At 51.8% G+C, this 26,255-nt stretch overlaps 1 protein-coding gene across 5 annotated transcripts in view; it reads left to right on the top strand.

The window, feature by feature from the left end:
- Stk32c (serine/threonine kinase 32C) overlaps positions 1-24,330 on the top strand; it is a 93,606-nt gene extending 69,276 nt beyond the window's left edge. Inside the window, exons 4-12 of one of the 5 annotated variants that reach the window (XM_050137889.1) lie at positions 821-994; positions 1,907-1,944; positions 2,031-2,120; positions 12,794-12,897; positions 13,480-13,596; positions 14,712-14,837; positions 14,929-15,060; positions 22,799-22,866; positions 23,784-24,330. In XM_050137889.1, the coding sequence (XP_049993846.1) occupies positions 821-994; positions 1,907-1,944; positions 2,031-2,120; positions 12,794-12,897; positions 13,480-13,596; positions 14,712-14,837; positions 14,929-15,060; positions 22,799-22,866; positions 23,784-23,928 (994 nt within the window). In that variant the 3' untranslated portion in view covers positions 23,929-24,330. Of the gene's footprint in view, positions 1-820; positions 995-1,906; positions 1,945-2,030; positions 2,121-2,733; positions 2,838-3,419; positions 3,537-4,651; positions 4,778-4,868; positions 5,001-12,793; positions 12,898-13,479; positions 13,597-14,711; positions 14,838-14,928; positions 15,061-22,798; positions 22,867-23,783 lie in introns of all 5 variants that reach the window. The other 4 variants (XM_050137887.1, XM_050137886.1, XM_050137888.1 and 1 more) reach the window with 4 other exon arrangements.
- The last annotated feature ends 1,925 nt before the right edge of the window (positions 24,331-26,255 follow it).

Below are 26,255 nucleotides of genomic sequence, written 5' to 3'. Positions count from 1 at the left end.
CACCAAGAGCTCACAAAAGACATCACCAAGTGGAAGGACATCCTTAAACCATTGCTCTGCTACTTGCTACCATCATTTTCATTATCACCAACATCAGCATCCCCACTGCTACCACCAGCATCGCTATCATTACAACCGTCTTCAGTACCATGACCACCACCGCTGTCACCAACACCATCACCACTACCAACCAACTCTCATTATCACCACCACCATTGCAACCATTGCCATCAATATCACAACCATCACCATCACAGTTACCACTACCACCGTCAACACTATCAACCAACACTATCTCTACTGCCATTGCAATCATCACCATTACCATAACCATCACTTTTACCAGCACCACCATCACTGTCCTCACCATCATCACCACCATTACCATCGTGACCATTGCTGTTACCACCATCACCACCACCGTCATCACCATGGCTTCTGGTCATTAAACCCCAATTCTTGCCCAGCTCTGTACTAAGCATTTCACTGGTACTGTCTCATGTTCTTTTACCAGCCAATGCTTTTGTCTTGTTTTGTTTATTCTCACAGAAGAAACCAGGGAAACCGGAAACAGTCCAGGAATCTCCACTGTTTCTGTTCGCCAGTTGTCACTCATGGGTATCCCTGCCCCACAGCCAAACCTCCCTCAGGGGCATGGCTGCTCTGTTTTCCCTAGTATCTTGGTGCAGCTATGAACGAGGATGTAGTCGTTGCCTTAGGCAGGATGGTGGTTGAATTGGAAGGAGGAAGGACCAGGTGAGGCAGGAGCCGTTGCTCTGGCTCTCTAGTCATTCATATGCCAATCCCTCGATGCCCACAGGTATTCCTTCCAGGATGAGGAGGACATGTTCATGGTGGTGGACCTGCTTCTGGGTGGAGACCTGCGCTACCACCTACAGCAGAACGTCCAGTTCTCAGAGGACACTGTGAGGCTGTACATCTGTGAGATGGCCCTGGCCCTGGACTACCTGCGTAGCCAGCACATCATTCACAGGTATGTGAACACCTGCGGGATGACGCGCCTACCTGGGTTGAATGGTTGGCAATAACCTTGGGTCACACCACCTAAGGGGATGATATTTCTGGTCTAGCAGAGTCTGGTCTGGCTCTGTATCCCACCCTCCCCACAAATACCTGTTCCTCAACCCTGTCCAAACAACCCAGTTTGAGACTCGACACAGAGGACTTAGTCCTCATGGGTGGATTGCAGGGCCTGGCCACATCCAGGTGACTCTTATTTGTCCCATGACCACATCCTGGGACTTCACACTGATTGTGGTATTCTTGCAAAGCAGGTGGGATTGGGAAATGTCTAATTATCAAACAGGTAGAATTAGGGAGCAGATATTAGGATGAAATCCTGCAGCCTCAGTGGAAACTGAGGTGTGTTATAAGTCAAAGAAGCCTGATTTCTGCCTCTCTGCCCTGGGGGTTCTGTCATCTGACCATAATTTGGGTGTGCGATCGTTACTGGTACTAGTTGTGTGCCTGGAAGTCAAGGGGAGAAGACCAAAACCGAGCTATGGGAGAAATGTACATGAGTTCTCTGGCGCTCTGGGGAGGGAACATGGCCTTGCAGGTCTTCTGCAGTCCTTGGGGGCTTTCAGCTGTATGTGTCCTTCTGTGCAGTCCTAGATGCTCTCTGGCCACCACGACTCAGAACATGGATTGCTGGTGGCTTCGCTCTCGCTGGCTTCTGGGTGGCCTTGGTGCCCTCTGAATCATGTGGAGGGTGTCCTCCACACCTCACACCCAGTCCTATGTTAAGATTCTTCCTAAATACCAAGTCATGCCTTCCAGCCTCTGCCTCTGGTGGGGCGTCTGGAGAGCCCCTGACTGTCAGAGATGTCAGGGCGAGAATGGCGTGGGTTCCAGCTAATTTTCTTGTCACCCTCTGTCTTCTTAGAGATGTCAAGCCTGACAACATTCTCCTGGATGAGCAAGGTGAGTGTGTGGAGCTCTGGGACACCGCGAGGAGCGTGGGAACCCTGCCCAGGACCTGGACAACCGTGTCTGTCCTCTCTTCACAGGACATGCACACCTGACCGACTTCAACATCGCCACCATCATAAAGGATGGGGAGAGGGCAACAGCTTTAGCTGGGACCAAACCATACATGGGTAAGCCCAAGGCCTCAGGTGACATCTGGCCATGCAGGGCCATGCCCCTGCCGCAGTCAGACATAAAGTCATAAGAGGATTAACAGGAAAGGCTTTTTTAAAAATTATTTATTTATTGGTTTTTTAGCCGATATGTATAAATGTGCGAGGGAGCTGGATCCTGGAGTCACAGACAGTTGTGAGCTGCCATGTGGGTGCTGGGAACTGAACCCGGGTCCTCTAGAAGAGCAGTCAGTGCTCTTAACGGCTGAGCCATCTCTCCAGCCCCAGGAAAGGCTTTTTTATATGATCAATTGGATATGTGTAGAAAACTCTGCAGGTATAGATGAGAGTCATGGGATGGAAATATGAGGTGGCCCCCTCCGTCCCTGCACACTCCCTAGAACAGAGGAGCTGGGTTTGAACCAAATAGTCTAGCTATGCACAATGTTTTAGCTACTGTGGGGCTGCTCCAGGAGGGTGCTTCTCCATGCAGGTGGAACAGTACAGAATCATGGTGGGTAGGTTCTCTTTTAGATCCGGTGAAGCCTTCTTTCCAGGCTTGGCTGCAAGCTGCCCGGTTATCAGGCCCTCTAGCCCCACAGCTCAGCTCTTTCTTCTCTCTGTTGGAAAGCTCCAGAGATCTTCCACTCCTTCGTCAATGGCGGGACCGGCTACTCCTTCGAGGTGGACTGGTGGTCGGTGGGGGTGATGGCTTACGAGCTGCTACGTGGATGGGTATGGAGACTTTGTGACCCTACGCTAGCCACTTCCTTGCCCCAGACTGGCTGAGAGCCAGAGAGGGAGGATGGTACACCCAAACCTCGGAGGATGCAGGCTTTTAGCAAAGTGTGATAGATACCTGAGCAAGTGAGTCTCCTTGAGTGGCCAGTGATGGACAGGACATGTGTCCATCAGGTCCCTGGAAGGGACTTTGCTTTTTGTTTTCTCTCTCTAAGAACAGAGATACTGATCTGCTTAGGCCTCATATTGCCCTCTGTATCCTCTCTTGGGGTACCCCCACCATTCCATGGAACCCCAGTCTGATGAACACAGGACCTCCCGTCCTTTGGGACTGACCCACCCAGGCCTTTGGTCTTGGTGGTGGTAGGGCATGCATATTCTTGACAGATGAGTTTCTGGGCTGTGGTACCTGGTTCCGTCTTGGTGCAAGCTAGATCCTGGGCTCTGGATCAAGTAGCTGCTGTTTTCAGAGCTGGTCCTCTACCAGGGAGTGCAGATGGGCTCCCAGGTGTTTGCACTTGTGCTAGGGTGCAGGGGCAGGAAGGGGCCCCTGGTACAGTACATCCCTGCCCACAGAGGCCCTATGACATCCACTCGAACAACGCCGTGGAGTCGCTTGTCCAGCTGTTCAGCACCGTGAGTGTTCAGTATGTGCCCACCTGGTCCAAGGAGATGGTCGCCCTGCTACGGAAGGTGAGCCTCCTTCCTCGTCCCCCTCCCCCGGCAGAATCCTATCCCTTCTGCACTCTGTCAGCATCTCAGAGAGGTACCCCATCTTGCCATGGACACAGACTCCTTCCCTAGCACAGCCATAACCTTTCCTGGACAACCACTCTGAGACCCTGTCTGGCTCAGCGAAGTGGGTTTCTAGTTCTGCAGAAGCGTCTCACGGACAACCTGACTGCTCCCTTGTGGTGGCTTAAATAATGGCATACATAGCCCTGTCTGTAATCCTGTCAGGAACCCGTGCTTTAGGACGTCACCATCACCCACTTCGCAAGATACTCAGACCCAGGCAAAGAATTCAGGCATCAAGCCTTCTGCATTACACCTTTAGAAGGGAGAGGGTACCGAGCTGGCGCATGGCTCAAACTGTGCTCTTGTCTCCTCTGCCCCTGTCCCCACCCTGAAAGGTACACAGGGACTGGGGTCACCACTCCCAGGGAGCAAACAAAGAAGAAAGCCAATCTCCCCCTCCCTGTCCCACAGCCAGGTTCTGTCTATAACTGCTGGAAGGAGGATGGAGGATAACAGCTATCAGGGATGCAGGGACACCATATGTCCTGGGACTGGACTACGGGTTGCTTATCACATGATGAACTTTTCTCTAAATGTGTTGTTGATCGGAGCATTCCAAGGGGTGGAGCCAGATAGCAGAGCCCATAGTCAGGACAGGTGTGAGAAATGGTTATTATATACAAGAGGTACCTAGGCCTACCGACTTGATGTCCTGATCCAGCGTGGATGCCTAGGTTTCTGGAGCCTGGAGGTTCTATGCGGTAATAAGAGGCTTTGCAATAGTTGGGCCCACATGCGAGTATCAGAGAACATTAACCAGGCTACCACTGCCACCTGCTGGCAAATATTGGTAGGACATCCCTGCAGGTCCTCTGTTGTCCTTGGGCACCAGGGCACTGGGATCACAGAACCCCTTGGGCCATATTACTTGATGCCACCTTTCCTCTCGTGCCATTTGTGATCCTGAGGTTCCAACGCCTCAGACCCGTGGACATCTTCAAGGGTTGCTTCAACCTGGGGCAGGTGGCCATTCTTCTGTGGGACGCATCTAAGAGGGGGGCTCCTTGCAGCTCCTCACCGTGAACCCCGAGCACCGGTTTTCCAGTCTCCAAGACATGCAGACAGCACCATCACTGGCCCATGTGCTCTGGGATGACCTGAGCGAGAAGAAGGTGGAGCCGGGCTTTGTGCCCAATGTAAGAAGTCCGTGTGCTGGGACTGGCAAGCCCAGGCTGGTGGGGTGGGGTGGCACCTGCAGGCTGGGCTCAGTACCCTGTCTCTACACAGAAAGGCCGCCTGCACTGTGACCCCACCTTCGAGCTGGAAGAGATGATCCTGGAGTCGAGGCCTCTGCACAAAAAGAAAAAGCGGTTGGCTAAGAACAAGTCGCGGGACAGCAGCAGGGACAGCTCGCAGTCTGTGAGTGCTGGGTTCAGGCTGCGGGTCTTCCCCACCCCTGCGTGTGGTGTGCAAGGTCACTTCACAGCACTCTGGCATGGCCTCTGGGCAGAGCGTGTGCTCCCTAGTCCAGCAGTAGTCTTCTAAAGTCCCAAGGAAGCCTAGGATTTCCCCCTATCCTTACCAGCATCCCTGGTCATACCTGGCTTTTCGTCACAGCTGCCCTCAGCTGCTTGCTCCTTCTGGACATCAATCAACTGGAGGACCAACTGACCAGTGGCGGGCACACACTGAGAGCAAAGAGCCCCTGATGCTATGCCCAGGGGCTTTAGTGCTCAGGCAACTAGTGTCCTGGTGCATCAGTGCTCAGGGGTACCAGTATCCAAAATCAAAATGTCAAAGCTCTGTTCTCTGAAGCCTCCAAGAAGGTAGTCCTTCCCCGTCTCTCTGGCTCTGGGGTAGCTGCCAATCCGAGCATCCCACGTAAAGTCACATCCACAGGTTCGAGGGTTTAGATCCTGAACATTTGAGGGGGAGTCACAGTCTCCTTCCTGATGCCAGGGTACAGCTGGCGAGAGCAACCGTCATGTGCTGACGTCCGAGTGGTAGTGATCAATGGTCAGTGTTTGCCCTATACTTGGGCCTCTCTCTCTGGAGTATGACCTCCCAGATCTGATGGGCTCTGTTGTTTCTGAGTGGGCGTGGGATACAGGGCCGGGGTTATCCCCTTGATGCCCTGGTTTTTCAGAAGCAGATAGGTAGGAAGGGCTCCTGTTCTCTCTCTCCTCCAACTGCCCATGGCACCCCAGTGTCTGTTATGTTTCAGTCTGATGGCTCCTGGGCCAGGTGCCAAGAGTAGGGATGGCAGAGGTTCTGGCTGGGGTGCATAGAACCAGGGCTTTGGGGAATCGAAACTGGCTCTATGTTGGAGTGGGGGCCTAGTGTGAGAATCCAGATGTAGAGAGTGTACAGACACTAACTGCTGTGCTGACTTCTGGAGGCTATGAATGGATAGACGCCTACACCGGGCGGACCTCGGCGCCATCCTGCAGCAGTTGGTGGGCTTTTGATAGAGGGTGGGACGTGTTCTGAAAGTTGGCTAACACTGGGAAAACGTCCAGCATTCTTATGGAAAATTGAGAACCTCGAGACTGAGGCACTTTAATGAATACTTTTATTTTCTTACAGGCACATAGCATACAACACACACACACACAGACACACACACACAGACACACACACCCCCCCCAAGTGCAGCATCGCTGGCTTCCAGCACACCTGCCACTACAATCTGAGTGGAGAGCTCTCCCACAGCCCCCCTTATCAGCTGCTCTTTTCCAGGCTTCCCCTGCAGGCATGGCAGCCGCCTCGGTCCCTGTAGATGTCCCTGCTCTGACAGTTCACCTTGATGGAATCATAGTGTGTGGTCCTGCACACTTATTGCACTCAACACAGTGTTTTCAAGACTCACCCACACTGTCCTAAAGGCCAGCACCTCCATTCTTCGGATTGTGAGAAACATCCCTTCTGTTTAGTATTTTATTCACGATTATATCACATTTCCCTCAGCCATTTGTCACCTGACTGGGCTTTGGGCCACTTCTGCTCTTGACTCATTGCTAACACTGCTGCAAATTTGTGTGTAGGTCCCCGTGGGGGTATGCTCTCATTTCCCTTGGGAGGGACCTTAGTGTGACATCTGGCTTATGTGCCACCTCTGTGCCTCGATTCTCAGGAACCCACCATAGCGTCTCCAGTAGCTGCACCATGTTATGCCCCCACTGGCCACATCTGAGGTTCTAATGCTTCGTGTCCTCGTCAGTGCTTCTGAATGTTCAGTGTGCAGCTTCAGTTGTAACCACCACACTGAGTATGAAGCAGTGAAGATTTTGTTTTTGTTTTTTAGCTAGGTTTTTTTTTGTAGTTGTTGTTTGGTTTGATGGAGTATTTTGTTTGCATTCTTTGTTGGGTTTCTGGTTGCTTTTTTGAGACAGGGTCTCTTGTAACCGAGGCTGGTCCTAAACCCACCTTCTTGTCAAGAATGACCTTGAATTTCTGATCTCCTGCTTCTACCACTCAAGTGCTGGGATTCGGGGTGTGCCCTGCCATACCCCACAATGTTCTGTGCATGCTACACTCCCAGCTCCCACGGCTGCTTTTTATCTGCCTTTCACTGACTAATGAACATCTTTTGTGCTTACCATGTATCTTATTGGAGAGCTGCCCCTCTCTGTCCTTTTTAAAGCTGGATTATCTTTCAAAGTCCCTTGTACCCACATCTGTCTTCCGTTTATGTGTTTGCACCATTCACGCTGACGTCCTGGGATTCCTGGCTACTGTGTTTGTAGCCAGTCCGCTTAACCGTGCTTGTTCTTTCCTTTCCGGCTTCGCCTTCTCTGCTTCTCATGAAGCATGACATGATCTTCCTCCATCTCCTCCCTCAGCTCACCAATTACGCTTCTTCCAATATAGTTTTAGGAGGGCTGGCAAGATGGCTCAGTGGGGAGTAGTGCTTGCCGACAGGCCCGATAGCCTGAGGTTGATTCCTGAAACCCACATGGTGGAGGGAGAGAACTGATTTCTGAAGGTTGTCCTCTGACCTTCATACACACACCACGATACATGTGTTTGTGGACGCACACACATAAATCAATGTAAAAGTATTTCCAGTGGTTGTAGTAGAATTTGCAATATGCCATTAGCCAATTAAAGTTTACCTTCAGACAGCATGACTTCATCCAAGTGGGAAGTCCCTTCCTGCCAGGACTGTTCACCATGTGCTATGCTCTGCTATTCGCTCAGTGCAAAAGTCGGGTAGGGAGAGTCTATAGTTTGTATTAACGTGTGCACCTTCACCAACATTTCCCAGCTCATTCCCTCCCCTCAGGTGATGCCAAGGCTAGCAGAGTGTGCTCTCAGAAAGTTCTCCTCCCCACGACAGTGGATTTTCCCTTGGACAACCAATTTCACTTCTACAGGGGAGACTCTGGGTGTGTTTCACCTGGCAGTTCTTTCCTCTTCTTCTAAGTGGGGAACCTTTCTGGGTCCTCCATGAATACTTCTTGGCTTCCTGGAATGAAGCCCACAAAGGAATGGGTGAGTGGTGGTACCCTAGGAATACAGCCTCGGGGTTCCTCCAGGAATTGCTCCTACAGCTCTTGATCCACTAGTGTCAGCTCAGGGACTCTGTTGTCCTCTGTAGATTTGGGGGCACTGTGACTCCCTGTCTTCAGCTCTGGCAGGTCCAAGAATAGCCTCTGATCTCCAACACATCAACTTTTTTTTTTCTGGCTGAAAGAATAGGAGTGGCAATGTGGAAGCTGTTTACAGAGCAGTACCCCATGCAGAAATCTTTATGGTTTTGTTTCATTTTAAGAGTTATTTCTTTGCGCTTTGATGCAAATGCTTATCAGATGGATGATGCTATATGCTGGCCTCTCCTGCCAGACTGTCTTTTCTTTGTGGGCATGTCATCTGCAGCTGGAGTCTTTGATGCTGGGCTGCTGGGAGCATCCACTACTTGTATTTTGTGTGGGGGAGTCACCGAACCTGTAGTCTTGAGAATTTTGCCTGTGTGTTGCTAGCTCCGGGTCTCGTATTTATGTCTGCGATCTACTCAGAGCTGATTTTTATGTGTGGTGTCGGGGGGAGGGTTCATCTTTATTCTTTTGATTGTGGATATCAGATGGTTGCAGAGATATGTTGAGAGGCCCATTTTTCTCCCATGGAACTTCTTGGCACCATTTTCAAGAATCAATCTGACTATAAATAGCAGGGTTTATTTATGGATTAATTTCTTCGCCCATTGATCTGTCCTCATCCGGCATGGTGGCTGTCACTTTGAAGTCAGTGCTGAATCCAGAAATTGTAACTCTTCCCACTTTGTTCTTTTTGTTTGAGATGATTGCGCTGGTCTGAGTCTGTTACATTTCTAGCAAATTCTGAGCAGTTTGGGCACAGCGCCCGAGCTCCTCAACACATCTGTCTGCAACAGCGTTAGGGGTTGGACCTGGTTTCCATTTCCCAGGCTCTTTGTCAACATCTGGAGTCTAGTCCTGCCGCTGAGCATGTATCCAGCCTTGCTGATGTCTTCCTGAGGATTCACGAGCATATATATGAGCCACTAAGTAAGCATGGAGCAGTCAGGGAGGCGGTGCGCCTCAGCCTGAGCCAGCAAGGGCGTGGACTGTGATGCAGATGTGACCAGTTCTACAGGAACTGAGCTTTCATGCTCCTATACCTGACCTAGGTTTTGGTGTATTGGCGAGGGCTCCAACAACCCACTGTAGGCCACTGGGGAAGAGCTGAACGTGGAGACGCAGCACAGAGGCCCAGTAGAACCAGCACAGGAAGACACCATAGGAGGCCTCCTGAGGACAGCACCTGGAATACTTAAGAAGCTGGTCCAGCAGTACCGGGCAAGACAGAGAGAACTGCCAGCGACAGGAGAGTCTGTAGGAAAGAGGCTCATGGAGCCACTCAGAGTCCACAATTCTCTTGTCTCACTCAGAGTCACTTTTTTTGTTTGTTTTTCAAGACAGAGTTTCTCTGTGTAACCATCCCGGCTGTCCTGGGACTTACTTTGTAAACCAGGCTGGCCTTGACCATAGAGATGCGCCTGCTTCTGCCTCCCAAAAAGGTGTGCACCACCCCAGCCCAGCTCAGAGACACGTTTATTAGATGTTTTTGTAGGGGCTCCTTAGGCCGCTGGGCACTTGTCTTCCTCGGAATGTGTCAGTGTGGAGGTTAGTGGATGGATCACGGCCCCTGCTAGGGTGTTGCTCGCATGGTAAGGCCACGGCTGATACTTGATGTTTTCACCACTGCCTCAGTGCCAGTTTGGTTCCTTCCCACCCTCACAACACACCTCTGCTAGTCTCAGTGTTTGGTTGGATGAATCCCGTCTAAGGCTGCGATTCAGACCCTCATCCCTGAGGGGCCTGAGCTTGTGACTGCCTTTGCCTTCTCAGACTGGAATTTTCTGTCTCTCTGCTCACCATCAGAGAGTACGCAGAGAGACACAGAGAGTCTTGTTTGTTAGTGACTAAAGTCAGTTCCTGTGCTGGGTGGAGGCCCCTCTCAGGGTGGCCACAGCCGTGGGGCAAAAGGTTGGAGTGTGATATCTCATGCAGAGGAGAGAGCTGTAGAGATATGTAGAGCTTCTGAGTCCCCTCAAGCCTTCAGCCAAGTACTGATTGGTCTGTACCTGCTGTAGATACAAGGAGAGGAGACCCCAAGACAGGGAACAGAGCCACAGGAAAGAACCAAGCAGCATGTGCACGTGCGCACACACAGACACACGCACAGACACACAGACACATGAACATCTGGTTTATGTGCCTACCCTTGACACGGTGTCAAGATGAGTTCTGGAGGGCATTGTACAGGAATGAAGAAACCATCTGCCTCCTACAGGTGAAGCAACAGGTCAGGGTCTGTGCCACTTCCCCAGTAAGGTATAAGGTATGGCCACTCATCCTTAACCCTGGAAGGCTATTCCCAGGGGAACTTGGTTCTTGAGGCATGGCTTATGAACAGAATGGGAAATCTGTGAGACACTGTAATGGAAAGATAGAGGTGAAGATGAATGTCTCTGACTGTAGCCGTTTTTGCTCACTTCAGCCTGGGTGACAAGCTTCTTGGTAATTGTGTAGGCTGGTTGGTCCTGGGGTATTTGTTATAGCATCTGCTTTTTAATGTGAATGTTCTGAGGGGGCATACATGTGTGCAGGTTTGTGGGCACATGTGTACACTGGGAGGGGACAGATTCTGATGTCCTGTATCTTTTTCACTATGTTGACTTTATTTCCTGAGGCATGATTTCTTGAGGAACCCAGAGCTCACTGATGCAGCTAGTCCAGCTAGCCAGCCTGCCCTGGCAATCCCCTGCCTCTACCTCTCGAGCACTGGGCTTACAGATGGGCTACCATGCCTACCTACCTTTTTAAGTTGCTACTGGGAATCAGACTTCTAGTTCCCAGGCTTGCATTTTGCAATGTGGTTTTGTAGTTTTTATCCTTCCTTCCTTCCTTCCTTCCTTCCTCCCTCCCTCCCTCCCTCCCTCCCTCCCTCCCTCCCTTCCTTCCTGTTTTTTGTTTGAGACAGGATTTTTCTGTGTAATTGCCCTGGTTGTTCTGTAGACCAGGCTGGGTTTGAACTCACAGTGATCTGCCTGCTTGCTTCTGCCTCCCAGCATTGCAATGTGTTATATACTGAGCCCAAGCCCCCTACAACAGCTATTTTACAAACCGTTTTATTTAGGAATCATTGGCCTGAAAGCTATAGATACTTGCGGTGTACAAACTGCTCTGTTATTACAAGCAAAAAATGGTAAATAATCATCAAAGCGAAGCTGGGGAAAAGGCTGAATTTCCAAATCTATCCTTTTAGGAACCTCAAGTACACAGCACAGCGTTGTTAACTCCTATTACCGTGCTACACACTGGGTCCCTCAAATGTGCCGATCTGCATAACTTACACTTTATTCTCAACCTACATCTGCCTCCCCCACTCCTCGTCATAACAGCTGCTTCCCACGGGTCGAGTTGGCAGGAAAGCCAGTATTGACAGATGCCAAAAGCCTTGCGGGGTCTTGCCTTCAGCATCCAGAGAAAGGGTGGGTCTGTGGCCACTGGGCTCTGTGAGCAGGGCTTGAGGTCTAAGCAGACTTTTAAGCACTAGACACCCCCTTTGTGGAGACAGCTGTAGGTACCTGTTCCCCACAGCATGCATTTGCTGCAACCTAGCTGTTCTCCCCCTTAGGGGACTGAACCCCTTTCCAGGTAAAGGGTTGTAGGATATTGGATCTAGAAAGCAGGCGTGCAGCTCTTCTCCTGCCCCTGGGCAGCTGGTAGCCTTTGCCTAGCTAACTCTGACCTCTCTGACCACCAAGAGCTCCAGGTTCCGCTGCTCTGTCACCACAGGTTCCTCCTGACTCAGTGTGCCCCCCTGGGCTTTGGCTTCTTGGATGCGCCATCACTACCATGGGCACAAGGGGTTGGGTTCTAGCAATATCTCCTATCCTAGGACCCCTCCCCAGCTTGTTGCTTACCACCTTGTGGTAGAACATGGCCATCTTGTATGTCCTTCGGCCTTTAATCTTCAGTCTGCCCAGGCATGTGTTTTCACTTCCCTGCATTCTTCCAATATGATATAGAATCTCCTTTGAATCCCATAAACAGAGTTCCAAAAACCGTCGTGTTTTGAAACCCAACCCACACCAGGAAACTGATTCCGAGCCAGGGGAGACAATCTCTTGGAGGCACGGCTCTTGAGTCTCATGTTCTGACTTACAGCCCTTCCATGGCCCTACAGCCCTCTCCCAAGCTGCTGTCCTGGTTCTCACTGGTGCCCGATAGCTGTGCTGTATTNAGACAGTTGTGAGCTGCCATGTGGGTGCTGGGAACTGAACCCGGGTCCTCTAGAAGAGCAGTCAGTGCTCTTAACGGCTGAGCCATCTCTCCAGCCCCAGGAAAGGCTTTTTTATATGATCAATTGGATATGTGTAGAAAACTCTGCAGGTATAGATGAGAGTCATGGGATGGAAATATGAGGTGGCCCCCTCCGTCCCTGCACACTCCCTAGAACAGAGGAGCTGGGTTTGAACCAAATAGTCTAGCTATGCACAATGTTTTAGCTACTGTGGGGCTGCTCCAGGAGGGTGCTTCTCCATGCAGGTGGAACAGTACAGAATCATGGTGGGTAGGTTCTCTTTTAGATCCGGTGAAGCCTTCTTTCCAGGCTTGGCTGCAAGCTGCCCGGTTATCAGGCCCTCTAGCCCCACAGCTCAGCTCTTTCTTCTCTCTGTTGGAAAGCTCCAGAGATCTTCCACTCCTTCGTCAATGGCGGGACCGGCTACTCCTTCGAGGTGGACTGGTGGTCGGTGGGGGTGATGGCTTACGAGCTGCTACGTGGATGGGTATGGAGACTTTGTGACCCTACGCTAGCCACTTCCTTGCCCCAGACTGGCTGAGAGCCAGAGAGGGAGGATGGTACACCCAAACCTCGGAGGATGCAGGCTTTTAGCAAAGTGTGATAGATACCTGAGCAAGTGAGTCTCCTTGAGTGGCCAGTGATGGACAGGACATGTGTCCATCAGGTCCCTGGAAGGGACTTTGCTTTTTGTTTTCTCTCTCTAAGAACAGAGATACTGATCTGCTTAGGCCTCATATTGCCCTCTGTATCCTCTCTTGGGGTACCCCCACCATTCCATGGAACCCCAGTCTGATGAACACAGGACCTCCCGTCCTTTGGGACTGACCCACCCAGGCCTTTGGTCTTGGTGGTGGTAGGGCATGCATATTCTTGACAGATGAGTTTCTGGGCTGTGGTACCTGGTTCCGTCTTGGTGCAAGCTAGATCCTGGGCTCTGGATCAAGTAGCTGCTGTTTTCAGAGCTGGTCCTCTACCAGGGAGTGCAGATGGGCTCCCAGGTGTTTGCACTTGTGCTAGGGTGCAGGGGCAGGAAGGGGCCCCTGGTACAGTACATCCCTGCCCACAGAGGCCCTATGACATCCACTCGAACAACGCCGTGGAGTCGCTTGTCCAGCTGTTCAGCACCGTGAGTGTTCAGTATGTGCCCACCTGGTCCAAGGAGATGGTCGCCCTGCTACGGAAGGTGAGCCTCCTTCCTCGTCCCCCTCCCCCGGCAGAATCCTATCCCTTCTGCACTCTGTCAGCATCTCAGAGAGGTACCCCATCTTGCCATGGACACAGACTCCTTCCCTAGCACAGCCATAACCTTTCCTGGACAACCACTCTGAGACCCTGTCTGGCTCAGCGAAGTGGGTTTCTAGTTCTGCAGAAGCGTCTCACGGACAACCTGACTGCTCCCTTGTGGTGGCTTAAATAATGGCATACATAGCCCTGTCTGTAATCCTGTCAGGAACCCGTGCTTTAGGACGTCACCATCACCCACTTCGCAAGATACTCAGACCCAGGCAAAGAATTCAGGCATCAAGCCTTCTGCATTACACCTTTAGAAGGGAGAGGGTACCGAGCTGGCGCATGGCTCAAACTGTGCTCTTGTCTCCTCTGCCCCTGTCCCCACCCTGAAAGGTACACAGGGACTGGGGTCACCACTCCCAGGGAGCAAACAAAGAAGAAAGCCAATCTCCCCCTCCCTGTCCCACAGCCAGGTTCTGTCTATAACTGCTGGAAGGAGGATGGAGGATAACAGCTATCAGGGATGCAGGGACACCATATGTCCTGGGACTGGACTACGGGTTGCTTATCACATGATGAACTTTTCTCTAAATGTGTTGTTGATCGGAGCATTCCAAGGGGTGGAGCCAGATAGCAGAGCCCATAGTCAGGACAGGTGTGAGAAATGGTTATTATATACAAGAGGTACCTAGGCCTACCGACTTGATGTCCTGATCCAGCGTGGATGCCTAGGTTTCTGGAGCCTGGAGGTTCTATGCGGTAATAAGAGGCTTTGCAATAGTTGGGCCCACATGCGAGTATCAGAGAACATTAACCAGGCTACCACTGCCACCTGCTGGCAAATATTGGTAGGACATCCCTGCAGGTCCTCTGTTGTCCTTGGGCACCAGGGCACTGGGATCACAGAACCCCTTGGGCCATATTACTTGATGCCACCTTTCCTCTCGTGCCATTTGTGATCCTGAGGTTCCAACGCCTCAGACCCGTGGACATCTTCAAGGGTTGCTTCAACCTGGGGCAGGTGGCCATTCTTCTGTGGGACGCATCTAAGAGGGGGGCTCCTTGCAGCTCCTCACCGTGAACCCCGAGCACCGGTTTTCCAGTCTCCAAGACATGCAGACAGCACCATCACTGGCCCATGTGCTCTGGGATGACCTGAGCGAGAAGAAGGTGGAGCCGGGCTTTGTGCCCAATGTAAGAAGTCCGTGTGCTGGGACTGGCAAGCCCAGGCTGGTGGGGTGGGGTGGCACCTGCAGGCTGGGCTCAGTACCCTGTCTCTACACAGAAAGGCCGCCTGCACTGTGACCCCACCTTCGAGCTGGAAGAGATGATCCTGGAGTCGAGGCCTCTGCACAAAAAGAAAAAGCGGTTGGCTAAGAACAAGTCGCGGGACAGCAGCAGGGACAGCTCGCAGTCTGTGAGTGCTGGGTTCAGGCTGCGGGTCTTCCCCACCCCTGCGTGTGGTGTGCAAGGTCACTTCACAGCACTCTGGCATGGCCTCTGGGCAGAGCGTGTGCTCCCTAGTCCAGCAGTAGTCTTCTAAAGTCCCAAGGAAGCCTAGGATTTCCCCCTATCCTTACCAGCATCCCTGGTCATACCTGGCTTTTCGTCACAGCTGCCCTCAGCTGCTTGCTCCTTCTGGACATCAATCAACTGGAGGACCAACTGACCAGTGGCGGGCACACACTGAGAGCAAAGAGCCCCTGATGCTATGCCCAGGGGCTTTAGTGCTCAGGCAACTAGTGTCCTGGTGCATCAGTGCTCAGGGGTACCAGTATCCAAAATCAAAATGTCAAAGCTCTGTTCTCTGAAGCCTCCAAGAAGGTAGTCCTTCCCCGTCTCTCTGGCTCTGGGGTAGCTGCCAATCCGAGCATCCCACGTAAAGTCACATCCACAGGTTCGAGGGTTTAGATCCTGAACATTTGAGGGGGAGTCACAGTCTCCTTCCTGATGCCAGGGTACAGCTGGCGAGAGCAACCGTCATGTGCTGACGTCCGAGTGGTAGTGATCAATGGTCAGTGTTTGCCCTATACTTGGGCCTCTCTCTCTGGAGTATGACCTCCCAGATCTGATGGGCTCTGTTGTTTCTGAGTGGGCGTGGGATACAGGGCCGGGGTTATCCCCTTGATGCCCTGGTTTTTCAGAAGCAGATAGGTAGGAAGGGCTCCTGTTCTCTCTCTCCTCCAACTGCCCATGGCACCCCAGTGTCTGTTATGTTTCAGTCTGATGGCTCCTGGGCCAGGTGCCAAGAGTAGGGATGGCAGAGGTTCTGGCTGGGGTGCATAGAACCAGGGCTTTGGGGAATCGAAACTGGCTCTATGTTGGAGTGGGGGCCTAGTGTGAGAATCCAGATGTAGAGAGTGTACAGACACTAACTGCTGTGCTGACTTCTGGAGGCTATGAATGGATAGACGCCTACACCGGGCGGACCTCGGCGCCATCCTGCAGCAGTTGGTGGGCTTTTGATAGAGGGTGGGACGTGTTCTGAAAGTTGGCTAACACTGGGAAAACGTCCAGCATTCTTATGGAAAATTGAGAACCTCGAGACTGAGGCACTTTAATGAATACTTTTATTTTCTTACAGGCACATAGCATACAACACACACACACACAGACACACACACACAGACACACACACCCCCCCCAAGTGCAGCATCGCTGGCTTCCAGCACACCTGCCACTACAATCTGAGTGGAGAGCTCTCCCACAGCCCCCCTTATCAGCTGCTCTTTTCCAGGCTTCCCCTGCAGGCATGGCAGCCGCCTCGGTCCCTGTAGATGTCCCTGCTCTGACAGTTCACCTTGATGGAATCATAGTGTGTGGTCCTGCACACTTATTGCACTCAACACAGTGTTTTCAAGACTCACCCACACTGTCCTAAAGGCCAGCACCTCCATTCTTCGGATTGTGAGAAACATCCCTTCTGTTTAGTATTTTATTCACGATTATATCACATTTCCCTCAGCCATTTGTCACCTGACTGGGCTTTGGGCCACTTCTGCTCTTGACTCATTGCTAACACTGCTGCAAATTTGTGTGTAGGTCCCCGTGGGGGTATGCTCTCATTTCCCTTGGGAGGGACCTTAGTGTGACATCTGGCTTATGTGCCACCTCTGTGCCTCGATTCTCAGGAACCCACCATAGCGTCTCCAGTAGCTGCACCATGTTATGCCCCCACTGGCCACATCTGAGGTTCTAATGCTTCGTGTCCTCGTCAGTGCTTCTGAATGTTCAGTGTGCAGCTTCAGTTGTAACCACCACACTGAGTATGAAGCAGTGAAGATTTTGTTTTTGTTTTTTAGCTAGGTTTTTTTTTGTAGTTGTTGTTTGGTTTGATGGAGTATTTTGTTTGCATTCTTTGTTGGGTTTCTGGTTGCTTTTTTGAGACAGGGTCTCTTGTAACCGAGGCTGGTCCTAAACCCACCTTCTTGTCAAGAATGACCTTGAATTTCTGATCTCCTGCTTCTACCACTCAAGTGCTGGGATTCGGGGTGTGCCCTGCCATACCCCACAATGTTCTGTGCATGCTACACTCCCAGCTCCCACGGCTGCTTTTTATCTGCCTTTCACTGACTAATGAACATCTTTTGTGCTTACCATGTATCTTATTGGAGAGCTGCCCCTCTCTGTCCTTTTTAAAGCTGGATTATCTTTCAAAGTCCCTTGTACCCACATCTGTCTTCCGTTTATGTGTTTGCACCATTCACGCTGACGTCCTGGGATTCCTGGCTACTGTGTTTGTAGCCAGTCCGCTTAACCGTGCTTGTTCTTTCCTTTCCGGCTTCGCCTTCTCTGCTTCTCATGAAGCATGACATGATCTTCCTCCATCTCCTCCCTCAGCTCACCAATTACGCTTCTTCCAATATAGTTTTAGGAGGGCTGGCAAGATGGCTCAGTGGGGAGTAGTGCTTGCCGACAGGCCCGATAGCCTGAGGTTGATTCCTGAAACCCACATGGTGGAGGGAGAGAACTGATTTCTGAAGGTTGTCCTCTGACCTTCATACACACACCACGATACATGTGTTTGTGGACGCACACACATAAATCAATGTAAAAGTATTTCCAGTGGTTGTAGTAGAATTTGCAATATGCCATTAGCCAATTAAAGTTTACCTTCAGACAGCATGACTTCATCCAAGTGGGAAGTCCCTTCCTGCCAGGACTGTTCACCATGTGCTATGCTCTGCTATTCGCTCAGTGCAAAAGTCGGGTAGGGAGAGTCTATAGTTTGTATTAACGTGTGCACCTTCACCAACATTTCCCAGCTCATTCCCTCCCCTCAGGTGATGCCAAGGCTAGCAGAGTGTGCTCTCAGAAAGTTCTCCTCCCCACGACAGTGGATTTTCCCTTGGACAACCAATTTCACTTCTACAGGGGAGACTCTGGGTGTGTTTCACCTGGCAGTTCTTTCCTCTTCTTCTAAGTGGGGAACCTTTCTGGGTCCTCCATGAATACTTCTTGGCTTCCTGGAATGAAGCCCACAAAGGAATGGGTGAGTGGTGGTACCCTAGGAATACAGCCTCGGGGTTCCTCCAGGAATTGCTCCTACAGCTCTTGATCCACTAGTGTCAGCTCAGGGACTCTGTTGTCCTCTGTAGATTTGGGGGCACTGTGACTCCCTGTCTTCAGCTCTGGCAGGTCCAAGAATAGCCTCTGATCTCCAACACATCAACTTTTTTTTTTCTGGCTGAAAGAATAGGAGTGGCAATGTGGAAGCTGTTTACAGAGCAGTACCCCATGCAGAAATCTTTATGGTTTTGTTTCATTTTAAGAGTTATTTCTTTGCGCTTTGATGCAAATGCTTATCAGATGGATGATGCTATATGCTGGCCTCTCCTGCCAGACTGTCTTTTCTTTGTGGGCATGTCATCTGCAGCTGGAGTCTTTGATGCTGGGCTGCTGGGAGCATCCACTACTTGTATTTTGTGTGGGGGAGTCACCGAACCTGTAGTCTTGAGAATTTTGCCTGTGTGTTGCTAGCTCCGGGTCTCGTATTTATGTCTGCGATCTACTCAGAGCTGATTTTTATGTGTGGTGTCGGGGGGAGGGTTCATCTTTATTCTTTTGATTGTGGATATCAGATGGTTGCAGAGATATGTTGAGAGGCCCATTTTTCTCCCATGGAACTTCTTGGCACCATTTTCAAGAATCAATCTGACTATAAATAGCAGGGTTTATTTATGGATTAATTTCTTCGCCCATTGATCTGTCCTCATCCGGCATGGTGGCTGTCACTTTGAAGTCAGTGCTGAATCCAGAAATTGTAACTCTTCCCACTTTGTTCTTTTTGTTTGAGATGATTGCGCTGGTCTGAGTCTGTTACATTTCTAGCAAATTCTGAGCAGTTTGGGCACAGCGCCCGAGCTCCTCAACACATCTGTCTGCAACAGCGTTAGGGGTTGGACCTGGTTTCCATTTCCCAGGCTCTTTGTCAACATCTGGAGTCTAGTCCTGCCGCTGAGCATGTATCCAGCCTTGCTGATGTCTTCCTGAGGATTCACGAGCATATATATGAGCCACTAAGTAAGCATGGAGCAGTCAGGGAGGCGGTGCGCCTCAGCCTGAGCCAGCAAGGGCGTGGACTGTGATGCAGATGTGACCAGTTCTACAGGAACTGAGCTTTCATGCTCCTATACCTGACCTAGGTTTTGGTGTATTGGCGAGGGCTCCAACAACCCACTGTAGGCCACTGGGGAAGAGCTGAACGTGGAGACGCAGCACAGAGGCCCAGTAGAACCAGCACAGGAAGACACCATAGGAGGCCTCCTGAGGACAGCACCTGGAATACTTAAGAAGCTGGTCCAGCAGTACCGGGCAAGACAGAGAGAACTGCCAGCGACAGGAGAGTCTGTAGGAAAGAGGCTCATGGAGCCACTCAGAGTCCACAATTCTCTTGTCTCACTCAGAGTCACTTTTTTTGTTTGTTTTTCAAGACAGAGTTTCTCTGTGTAACCATCCCGGCTGTCCTGGGACTTACTTTGTAAACCAGGCTGGCCTTGACCATAGAGATGCGCCTGCTTCTGCCTCCCAAAAAGGTGTGCACCACCCCAGCCCAGCTCAGAGACACGTTTATTAGATGTTTTTGTAGGGGCTCCTTAGGCCGCTGGGCACTTGTCTTCCTCGGAATGTGTCAGTGTGGAGGTTAGTGGATGGATCACGGCCCCTGCTAGGGTGTTGCTCGCATGGTAAGGCCACGGCTGATACTTGATGTTTTCACCACTGCCTCAGTGCCAGTTTGGTTCCTTCCCACCCTCACAACACACCTCTGCTAGTCTCAGTGTTTGGTTGGATGAATCCCGTCTAAGGCTGCGATTCAGACCCTCATCCCTGAGGGGCCTGAGCTTGTGACTGCCTTTGCCTTCTCAGACTGGAATTTTCTGTCTCTCTGCTCACCATCAGAGAGTACGCAGAGAGACACAGAGAGTCTTGTTTGTTAGTGACTAAAGTCAGTTCCTGTGCTGGGTGGAGGCCCCTCTCAGGGTGGCCACAGCCGTGGGGCAAAAGGTTGGAGTGTGATATCTCATGCAGAGGAGAGAGCTGTAGAGATATGTAGAGCTTCTGAGTCCCCTCAAGCCTTCAGCCAAGTACTGATTGGTCTGTACCTGCTGTAGATACAAGGAGAGGAGACCCCAAGACAGGGAACAGAGCCACAGGAAAGAACCAAGCAGCATGTGCACGTGCGCACACACAGACACACGCACAGACACACAGACACATGAACATCTGGTTTATGTGCCTACCCTTGACACGGTGTCAAGATGAGTTCTGGAGGGCATTGTACAGGAATGAAGAAACCATCTGCCTCCTACAGGTGAAGCAACAGGTCAGGGTCTGTGCCACTTCCCCAGTAAGGTATAAGGTATGGCCACTCATCCTTAACCCTGGAAGGCTATTCCCAGGGGAACTTGGTTCTTGAGGCATGGCTTATGAACAGAATGGGAAATCTGTGAGACACTGTAATGGAAAGATAGAGGTGAAGATGAATGTCTCTGACTGTAGCCGTTTTTGCTCACTTCAGCCTGGGTGACAAGCTTCTTGGTAATTGTGTAGGCTGGTTGGTCCTGGGGTATTTGTTATAGCATCTGCTTTTTAATGTGAATGTTCTGAGGGGGCATACATGTGTGCAGGTTTGTGGGCACATGTGTACACTGGGAGGGGACAGATTCTGATGTCCTGTATCTTTTTCACTATGTTGACTTTATTTCCTGAGGCATGATTTCTTGAGGAACCCAGAGCTCACTGATGCAGCTAGTCCAGCTAGCCAGCCTGCCCTGGCAATCCCCTGCCTCTACCTCTCGAGCACTGGGCTTACAGATGGGCTACCATGCCTACCTACCTTTTTAAGTTGCTACTGGGAATCAGACTTCTAGTTCCCAGGCTTGCATTTTGCAATGTGGTTTTGTAGTTTTTATCCTTCCTTCCTTCCTTCCTTCCTTCCTCCCTCCCTCCCTCCCTCCCTTCCTTCCTTCCTTCCTTCCTTCCTGTTTTTTGTTTGAGACAGGATTTTTCTGTGTAATTGCCCTGGTTGTTCTGTAGACCAGGCTGGGTTTGAACTCACAGTGATCTGCCTGCTTGCTTCTGCCTCCCAGCATTGCAATGTGTTATATACTGAGCCCAAGCCCCCTACAACAGCTATTTTACAAACCGTTTTATTTAGGAATCATTGGCCTGAAAGCTATAGATACTTGCGGTGTACAAACTGCTCTGTTATTACAAGCAAAAAATGGTAAATAATCATCAAAGCGAAGCTGGGGAAAAGGCTGAATTTCCAAATCTATCCTTTTAGGAACCTCAAGTACACAGCACAGCGTTGTTAACTCCTATTACCGTGCTACACACTGGGTCCCTCAAATGTGCCGATCTGCATAACTTACACTTTATTCTCAACCTACATCTGCCTCCCCCACTCCTCGTCATAACAGCTGCTTCCCACGGGTCGAGTTGGCAGGAAAGCCAGTATTGACAGATGCCAAAAGCCTTGCGGGGTCTTGCCTTCAGCATCCAGAGAAAGGGTGGGTCTGTGGCCACTGGGCTCTGTGAGCAGGGCTTGAGGTCTAAGCAGACTTTTAAGCACTAGACACCCCCTTTGTGGAGACAGCTGTAGGTACCTGTTCCCCACAGCATGCATTTGCTGCAACCTAGCTGTTCTCCCCCTTAGGGGACTGAACCCCTTTCCAGGTAAAGGGTTGTAGGATATTGGATCTAGAAAGCAGGCGTGCAGCTCTTCTCCTGCCCCTGGGCAGCTGGTAGCCTTTGCCTAGCTAACTCTGACCTCTCTGACCACCAAGAGCTCCAGGTTCCGCTGCTCTGTCACCACAGGTTCCTCCTGACTCAGTGTGCCCCCCTGGGCTTTGGCTTCTTGGATGCGCCATCACTACCATGGGCACAAGGGGTTGGGTTCTAGCAATATCTCCTATCCTAGGACCCCTCCCCAGCTTGTTGCTTACCACCTTGTGGTAGAACATGGCCATCTTGTATGTCCTTCGGCCTTTAATCTTCAGTCTGCCCAGGCATGTGTTTTCACTTCCCTGCATTCTTCCAATATGATATAGAATCTCCTTTGAATCCCATAAACAGAGTTCCAAAAACCGTCGTGTTTTGAAACCCAACCCACACCAGGAAACTGATTCCGAGCCAGGGGAGACAATCTCTTGGAGGCACGGCTCTTGAGTCTCATGTTCTGACTTACAGCCCTTCCATGGCCCTACAGCCCTCTCCCAAGCTGCTGTCCTGGTTCTCACTGGTGCCCGATAGCTGTGCTGTATTTCCCCCCCCCCCCCGACACACACACACAGAGCCCATCACCTCTGAGCCTGGCTGTGCTGCTGGGAGACACAAATGAGGTTCTGAGAGAGAAATATGGGCCTTCAGGGTCCCTGCCAGATTCTCTGGGAAGGGACACACACAGGGGCCAGGTGCGGGTTCAGTGAGTACAGGAGAGTTGAGGCAGTGTCTTTGCCCTGCCATGCCCACACCGACAGCTGGTCTTAGGTACGTCTGCTCTCAGAGGTAGGAGATCCGGACTTCTGAAGAGCAGAGCTCCCTGGGAGCCAGGAGTTGCCTTCCCAGAGCTCAGGAGAGAGTGGTGGGAGCAGCGCTTGGGAACTGGCCCTGGCGTCCAGCACGAGTCACTGAGGCGGTCTTTCTGTCCACAGGAGAATGACTACCTGCAAGACTGTCTGGATGCCATCCAGCAAGATTTCGTGATTTTTAACAGAGAAAAGTGAGTGTATGTATGTGAGGGGCCATAGTGGGGCACAGGGCTTACACAACAGAGATGACCCAGCAGCCATGTGGCCCAGAAGGCCTGGCCCGTGCTCTCGGGGAAGGACCAGCAGTGGATATGGGAGGTCGAGTTGAGCAGCCTCTTCTCAGGCCCCTGCAGGAGCTCCCTGGGGACATTCTGGGTGAACTCAGATCCAGGGGTTAGAATCTCAAGGACACACTTGGCTCAGACCAGAGCCAGCTACCTTCTGGAGGCCCCTTTAGTCACACCTGCTGCTAGGCCACTCACTCAGAAAAGCTTTCCTTGGTGTCTAGTGCCAGTGGCCAAGACAGGTCACAGACTGCTAACACCTGCCTCAGTGAAGAGAGCCTGGTATAGTGGGGCCTAAGAGAGGGGTCAGCACTCCCCCTGCCTGGGAAGCAGGGAGGTCTTCCCGGAGGTAGAGGCTCTGTGGTAGGCTGGGGAGGATGCATAAGCAATGTGGGTCTGGTTGAGGACACTGGCCCCTCCCTGTGGTTAGAGGACATGATGACTTGTGGGCTTGGCCATACTCTTTGAAAAGCTGTTCCAGCACTGCCCACTGAAACAGGCCCCAGCTAGAACTAGAGTTCCCTCGGCTTCCTCTGGATGAGCTGCCATGCGGAGCCTGCGGCTAGGAGCAGAGGGCTGAGCCTCCCATACCTCTAATGGTCTCACCATCCATGTCTAGGTCTAGCTCCCTGTGTTCCCAGCATGTGCCAGAACTTCCAACAAGGGACATTCCTGGCATCCCATACCACATCCCTGAAGGACATGTCCCATGGGTCCTAGGAAAAGCCATATATTCTACATCAGTGGGTCCTGGGATGCTAGAGAGGCTGTGCCATTTGGTGGGCTACATAGACCCACTTGGCTGTCGTCTCCCCCACCCCCAGGCTGAAGAGGAGCCAGGAACTCATGAACGAGCCTCTCCCATGCTCCGAGACTGCAGATATGACAGATCCCACTGCAGACAGTGAGCCAGAGCCCACAGCCCTGCCCATGTGTGGCTCCATCTGCCCCTCATCTGGGAGCAGCTAGGCCAAGTGGACCGTGTCCAAGGGCAGTTCTCTCTCAGGCTGCTTTGAAGACTCAGGACGGCCAGGAGGAGGCAGCAGTGGGGCAAAGGCCTGACCGCCCAGCCTGCCCGCGAGGCTGTCAGTATGGTGAAACTGCTGGGAGCCATGGGTGCCCGTCGAGAGTGGTGGTTGGGAAAGGAGGACCCTTGGTACCTAGACCATGGTTATTTGCAACATAGAGGGAGTCATGCAGCCATCATGATGGTGGGCCCCTCTAATTGTAGGCTGGCAGATTACAGACGGCCAGAGTGGTACGTTGGGGCAGGAGCCCTTGAATTTCTGGACCCTTTTGGAATTGGCTGTATATAGCCCTGTGCCAGTCTTTGCTGTGGCCTGGCCAGAATGTCCTTGAGCTCGCTGCTCAAGACTGTGGGGACCGGAACAGGCCTTGCTGATTCTGATTTGTCATTGAGGGCGGGGGTTGGGGGAGGGAGTGGGTGGGATGGCAAAGAATGTTTTCTAGAGATACACACTGCTCTGGCAATTTCTGCAATTTGTGTATAGTTTTCACCTCTGAGAATTACAGTCTTAAGAACTGCTGCATCGCCTGTTCTGTATGTTCTTTGCCTGTGGAGTGGTGACCTCCAGTGCCTGCAGTCTTCCTGGAGAAGGTCTACTGGGCTGGGGCAGCTGGGTTGCGGCGGCTACCCCAGCATTGGTAGAAACCCGAAGTGGGCAGCTGAGAGCCATTTCAAGGTCCAAGACAAGCGATAATTGTCAAAAGCTGAGGAGCCTCAGAGTAGCACCAGACAACATGGCTTCTACAGGGCTGGGCATGAGGCTCACAACCCAAAATATGACATCTGTCCAAGGGCTCTGTGGTCAGAGAGGCACTTTGAATAAGCCATTGCCCTGTCTTCTCCTGTCTGAGGATGAGTTCTGCCCCTCCAGCCCAGGGCTTCCCAGGCTTGTGTGCGTTCACTTGGGAGATTCCCACGTCACATATGGTGCCCTCTCAGGGCAGTTGCCACCCTGGTTACCATACAAAGAATCTGTACCTATGTCTGTGGTTCCCATAAACCCCAGTACATGCTGTCCTCCTGCCTAGCCAGGCTGTGAAGTGACCACAGTGTCTGAATTGTTGACTGTGCTGAGAACAGAGCTAAAGCCCCAGGACTGAGAAGGCAGCTCTGAGCCCTGTCTGGTTCTACCCCACCCCTGCCCCCAGGGGAACTGGCTAACCATAGGGCTCCCAGTGAAGCCTACGCCTAGGAAGTACAGCACGGCACTCAAAGGCGGATGGACAGCACACAAAGGTGGGATGGACAAAGTACCCAAGTCACTATCACTTCCTTGCAGCCCCTTCAGGTAGCCAGGTTCTGAGTGAAAAACTGGCAAGGTCAGGCACACCCAAGGGAATAACTCTGGGGGTCTGTACAAGTGTGTAAGGGGTGACTTTGGTGAGAGCGCACTCTCCTTTTTGATTGTGGCAGGGATGGAGAGTCCTTGATCCCCCCTGTCCTTGCCGGCGGAAGCAGAAAACACTGCCATAGAGCATAACAGCTGACCAAAGCCCAGGGTTCAAGTCTAAAGCTGCTGGGTATGGTAGTGCACACCTTGAATATCAGCACTTGGGAGGCAGGCAGATCTCTAAGTTCAAGGCCAGTTGGGTCTACAGACAGCCAAGGCTACATAATAAGATTGGGTCTCAAAAAAAAAAATCATGTGTATGTGGCCCAGAGGACATGACCTCCCAAAACAGTGGCAGGGCTGCCAGGTTGGGCCTTCAGTAGGGTTGCTGCTAGGACCAGAGAAACTTTATGACAGCCCTGGATGTCCACAGTGCAGTCAGCTCCCATGGACATGCTCCTGCTGATGAGAATGGATTGTTGGGGGGGAGGGAGAAGGGACAAGTAGTGTGGGAAAGACCTCCTGCTTCTAGGGGGATCCCTTGCCTGAGATAAAGAACTTGAGACCCACCCACCTCCATGAGAAGAGACTGCAGCCAGGAGGCTAGCCCAGCAATTCCAACCGCAAGAAGGCACTGGTAGGAACTGCCTAGCCACTTGCCTTCCAGGGATGGGGCCTGGCTATGAGCAGCTGCCCTGGTCTCCTGGGCTGCCTGTTACACCACATCCCACTTGCAGAGTACGCCTCAGTGTTCCGTTCACTGCCTCATCACAGCTGGAGTGGTTTGAGTCCGGCCAGTCAGAACATGGCTGTCCTCCTGCTGACCATCTGGCTGAGGATCACAGCCAAAGACCGTAGGAGGAAGCCCACCTCCCACCATTCAGATCCAGCCATGCCCGTGGCCCAGGGCAGGCAGAGACCACTCTGCTAGACAGCAGG

The sequence above is a fragment of the Alexandromys fortis genome, unplaced genomic scaffold (genome assembly GCF_014885135.2).
Source record: "Alexandromys fortis isolate MF-2015 unplaced genomic scaffold, M_Fortis_MF-2015_v1.1 scaffold_3, whole genome shotgun sequence".
In the NCBI taxonomy this organism is placed as follows: domain Eukaryota; kingdom Metazoa; phylum Chordata; class Mammalia; order Rodentia; family Cricetidae; genus Alexandromys; species Alexandromys fortis.
Note: the sequence above shows the minus strand (reverse complement) of the source record. Positions and strands in the feature narration are given on the sequence as shown.